General features: G+C 38.7%; 1 protein-coding gene across 1 annotated transcript in view; it reads right to left on the reverse strand.

Moving 5' to 3' along the window:
• The window catches only part of MSH5 (mutS homolog 5), a 39,890-nt gene extending 35,508 nt beyond the window's left edge, over window positions 1–4,382 (reverse strand). Inside the window, exon 1 of the mRNA XM_072430737.1 lies at window positions 4,328–4,382. Coding sequence (XP_072286838.1) covers window positions 4,328–4,382 — 55 coding nt within the window. The remainder of the gene's footprint in view (window positions 1–4,327) is intronic.
• Window positions 4,383–5,074: the final 692 nt, after the last annotated feature.

The following is a 5,074-nucleotide window of genomic DNA, read 5'->3' on the forward strand; positions in this document are numbered from 1 at the left end:
AGAGAGGAGAAGGGACACACGCAGGATCGGGTATCGGGTGAGTATCTTATTTTAATTATTTTATAACACATTTGTCGTATAGGACGCACCAACTTTTCCCCCCCAGTTTTGGGGAAGAAAAAGTGCGTCTTATACTGCAAAAAATACGGTAATTGTTGTTGGAAAAAATCTTGTACAATCCTTTCCAACCATGAAAGACTGCGCGATGCATGAACGAGTAAGTGCTGTACATATAGCATCATTCTTCTCCATGGAGAGGGAAGGGGGAAGAACAACAGAGGGGCGCCCCGCTGTGCTCTCTCCCCTTCAATTTCATTAAGATCGTTCATTGTTCCTGGAAACGCCAGGACGGATCCATGAACGACAAGCGCTATACACATGCCAGATTCTCTTCTGATATCAGACGTGAATCATCTGAAGTGTGTACATAGCCTACATGGACAAGTCTACATGGCTACATACACATGTCAGATAATTCTCGTCCGATATTCACCTCAGGGCTAGTATTGGATGAGAGTTTGGTGTGTACAGCGCTTGTCCAACTTTGTTCATGAATCTGTTCTGGTGGATGCAAGTAAAGGGGAGAGAACACAGCAGGATGCTATTTGCTCTTTCTCTTCCCTCCCCTATTTATAGAGCAGAACGTTGCTGTATGTACCGAACTCATTCAGTCTTTTTCAATTTTTTTTTTCAATTATTGAACGTGTGTACGAAGTCTTAGCCTTAGTGGTATGCAAAAATCAAAATTAAGGAAGCCCATTCTAAATACAAACAGAAAGAAAAACAAGTTTTAAAAGAAGCTTCAACTATCCAAAAGAGGATAGAAAACTAAATGTGTGGTACAAAAAAAAATCAACAAATAATCATCAACTACATAAGTGAAGGACTGAGTAATAAAAGATGGTGGTGTATATACAGAAAAATATTATTATATGTTTTATCTCACAAAACCACAAGAATATTATTACTGCGTATAACATAACAGAGAACAAAATAACTACATAAGATATTATTAAGGAAATGTGGTTTGGAAAATATCAATATTATATTTTCAGTTCTTCAACCGCTGTACACAGCTCAGTAGCCATAATAACAGCCTGCCAACCACAATACCAGCAAAATAATACCCTTACTAAAACATATTTCCTCACATCCTAACATACCAAAGGAAAACTGCTAAATAATGTATGACAACACATTAAACAATCCCATCTAGCTTTGCTTCATGTGCCAGGATTCTTTGGTTTTCTCCTAGGTTTATCACATGTAGCTGGTCTTTATTTTGTAGGCTTTTTGTTCTGTCCTGCGGGACATGACATTATTGGTTGGAAAGAGGCTACAAAGCCTTGTATTTAAAGAATCCTATGCTAATATCCCCTGGTGTCAAATACTTTCTGTATATAATTCTGTATATAAGGAGCTTTTTCTTCAATGGGGAAAAAGGAAAATGCATGTGCAGTGAAATCAGCATTCATTTTTCCCCCATCTATCGTAGGCTACGTCTTCCAATCTCGTGTCTGCTCGGTGCAAGATCAGGTGACTGGAAATCAGCTTATGTAGCATTGATATTTTTTATATTTATTTTTTTAATCAACATTAAAGCTTTGTGCTCACAATATACATTGAAACAATAGAGAATACATCAGTAAAGCTGGGTGATCCAGCAAACCTGGAATGGATTTCTTCAAGTAACTTGCTATTTGTTAGCAAATGTTTTCAATCCTGGACCAGATCCATTCCAGGTTTGCTAGATCACTCAGCTTCACTAATGTAATTGTATCCTCTCTTGGTGAGCTTTAATAAATCAGGTCCATTAGGTCACAGCGAACCATTACAATAAACGTAGCTCAATAATATTTGAGCTACTAATTTTGTTATGTGTCCAGTCTTAAATATCCGCTATAGTAGGTTCTCTTTTTTCTGTGTTCCTTGTGTGCAAAATGTTTATACATAACTGTAATTCTGGGGGTTTTGTCGAAAAAAAAAAGAAGATTCACCTAAACTAACATGTTCTCATCCTGAGCCTTACTAAACTAGACAATACCCCACTCCCTTCCCTCATGTTCCTTGTTTACCTTTCCCAACTGGCACTGGGTAACCAAGGTACATAGGAGGTACAAGAAGCTGATGGGGGGTAGCTTAGCAATAGAATAGGTAAACCTAGACCTTAAAGTGGAACTAAGGGCCTAATTTTAAAATTGTCGATCAGTTGCGTGTTTATTGCAGAAAATGACAGGCAATGTCCCTTCTGCAATAACAATTCTTACCTGGATGATCGCTGCACAGCTGGCGAATTTCACTGAGCTGCACATAGACTCAGTTATGTCATCCAGGTCTGGTCAATCACAATGGCCAAACATCAGAATGCGGAAAAGAAGAAGGAAGAAGATAATGGTATCATGAATGGGGACAGGTGAGTATTGACTGGGTTCCACTTTAAGTCCATGGTAACTTCAAAAGGTAATACTGTACATCACCCAAGATAACAGTAATCACAAATTGTTACAGATACATGAGATACAAAAGGTTCTGTATATTTCACCTCTGATGACTGTTCATCTTCATCTTCCTGACCATCGGTGACCGGGATATTCTGTGTCATCTGTAAGTGGTCCATTTCTGATTATTCTAAAATTAAAAAATATATATATAAATAATTTCAGAATTTCATGCGCTTAATGTTGTGGAATATAATTTATGGTGCACCATACAAAAAGTATTGAGTGTCTCCAACAAGTACATAGAAAGAGCAACTCCGCACAATGTTTTGTTGAAATAGAGAGAACTATAAGCAAGTCGGTGCAAAGTGGCCCCCAAGTCAGTCTCATCTGGGGCAGCAGGGGGGCTCAGTGGTTAGCACTCTGGCCTTTGCAGCGCTGTGTCCCAGGATCAAATTTTGGCCAGGACATTATCTGCATGGAGTTTGCAGTTTCCCCCCGTGTTTATGTGCCTTTCGTCCAGTTACTCTAGTTTCCTCCCACAAACATGCAGTTAGGTTAGATGGCTTCCCCCAAAGTTGTCCTTACACTGTATTAATGACATTAGACTATGGTAGGAACATTAGATTGTGAGTTCCTTTGAGGGACAGCTAGTGACATGACTTTGGACATTGTACAGCGCTGCATAATATGCTGGTGCTATATAAATACTGGATAATAAACTGCTATCATGATTCAAACCTAGTCCTATACAGTACAATTGGAAAATCAATGTGCCTGGGCCTGCCTGTGCAGACATTTTTATTACTAATTAATTTATACAACACATTTCAGTAAAATAGAATATTCATCCTTATGTCCCTCTAATAACATTTTATTGTTCTCATTTGGGTTGTATAACATTTTTTAAACAAACTGCCTTAAAGCCGCCTTACCTTCAAAGACTTTGCTTTAAATATGTAATAATGTGTGTAGAAGAAATATTGCACAACTTTATCTTTTTTATACAGAAAAAAGCTCCAAGATGTCATAGCATTGCAGTCAAAAACCCGTGGAGTCTTCTAAAGCTACGTACACATGCTAGATGATTTGTCCCTTGAAAAGGAATGGCTGTGCTGGTCTTGGATGAAAATCTAGCATGTGTACAGCTTTCCCCTGATGTCATTCATCAATCTGCCCTGGGTTGATGAATGACCAATCAGAAAAAACCACTAACCTCCCCACTCCCCTCTAAATAGAACCAAACTGTGCTGAATACTATATGGAAAGATAGTTTCCAGCGACAGAAATACGAAACCTATCTGATGCTTTAGAGAGGAGATCCTAGCAATAGGGATGCTGAGCAGAAAGCCTTGGGCATATGCCACCAGCAATCCTATTATCTAAATCATTTTCATTAGGCAACAAAAATTTAGACTAGAGACCAACAGCAGAATTCAGTGCCTATCTATTCTGCTCATGCTTTTGTTTCTATTCTGCTCATGCTTTTGTTTCTATTCTGCTCATGCTTTTGATGAAGTTCAGCGAGCACCCATATACAAAACTCCTCAGAAATACAATTAAATATCAAAAACAAAGGTATGAGAGGACTGGAATTCTCCAGCTGCAAATAATTATTTTGTCAGGGGATATCGATTGTTGTCTGTATTAAGCTTTCCCTTGACGTGATTCATCAATCTGCCATTAGACAGCTGTTGGCAGTGACTGGTTAAAAGGGTCTTCCCAAAAACAGCGGATCCCTGCCGTAAGGAAGAGGTAAACTCACCACAACCTCATGGCCAGTGTGAGCAGAGCCCGATGTTAATCTTAAATGCCTAATAATGCCAGGCAAGCTTTTTTATGAGATTTAAAGCAGAAGTAAACCCAAAACAAAAAAAGAACACACTTACCTTCTACTCCGCAGTCTGTCTGTCGGAAGGTTTCTTCCATCGGGTCCCGCGTCATCCCGGCATCCATCTGCGGGTGCCGATATCTTCTCCTCTCTTCTTTCAGGTTCTTCTTCCTAGGTCACCCGATCTCGCACTGTACAGACGTGGATTAGGGAGACGTAGATTGGGAAATAACTTGCCGATCTCACGGCGCATGTGTAAGATCAGCAATTTTTTTCCCTATTGATGAAATAGCTCCTTCTACCCTTTAATGTAAAGTAAAAATTCTTTAAGCATTTATAAATGCATTTTAAATCAAGGTATATGACAAAGAAGATGTAGAATATAACAAAGAGCCATCAAACTGCCTATAAGTACTTGAAAACAGGCCACAATGCATATAAATAATCCATTTATTTCAGTGCAGGTGTATAGTGTTTATGGGCATTTACTGTATAAGCATTTTTAAGTATTGTTGGACATTTAGCGATGTTTTATTACTTTCTGGACACTACAGGATGGGTTTTTTTTTTAAAGCACATGAAGAAAATGGTCTGGTGTGGACCAGCTCATTGGAAAAAATGTGAATATCAAATTTGGGCATTGAGTAAACCTTGGGAAAACATTCCATGTAAAGCAGACTTTCTAAAACTTTTTAACATGGGGGAACCTATTGAAATAACTTTCAGGTACTATGTAATCTCTGCTATAATTACTAGCAGGGAAGAATGTCTCTTACATCGCTGGCCAGGGGAAAGAATGTCACCC

The sequence above is a fragment of the Pyxicephalus adspersus genome, chromosome Z, assembly GCF_032062135.1.
Source record: "Pyxicephalus adspersus chromosome Z, UCB_Pads_2.0, whole genome shotgun sequence".
Classification (NCBI taxonomy): Eukaryota; Metazoa; Chordata; class Amphibia; order Anura; family Pyxicephalidae; genus Pyxicephalus; species Pyxicephalus adspersus.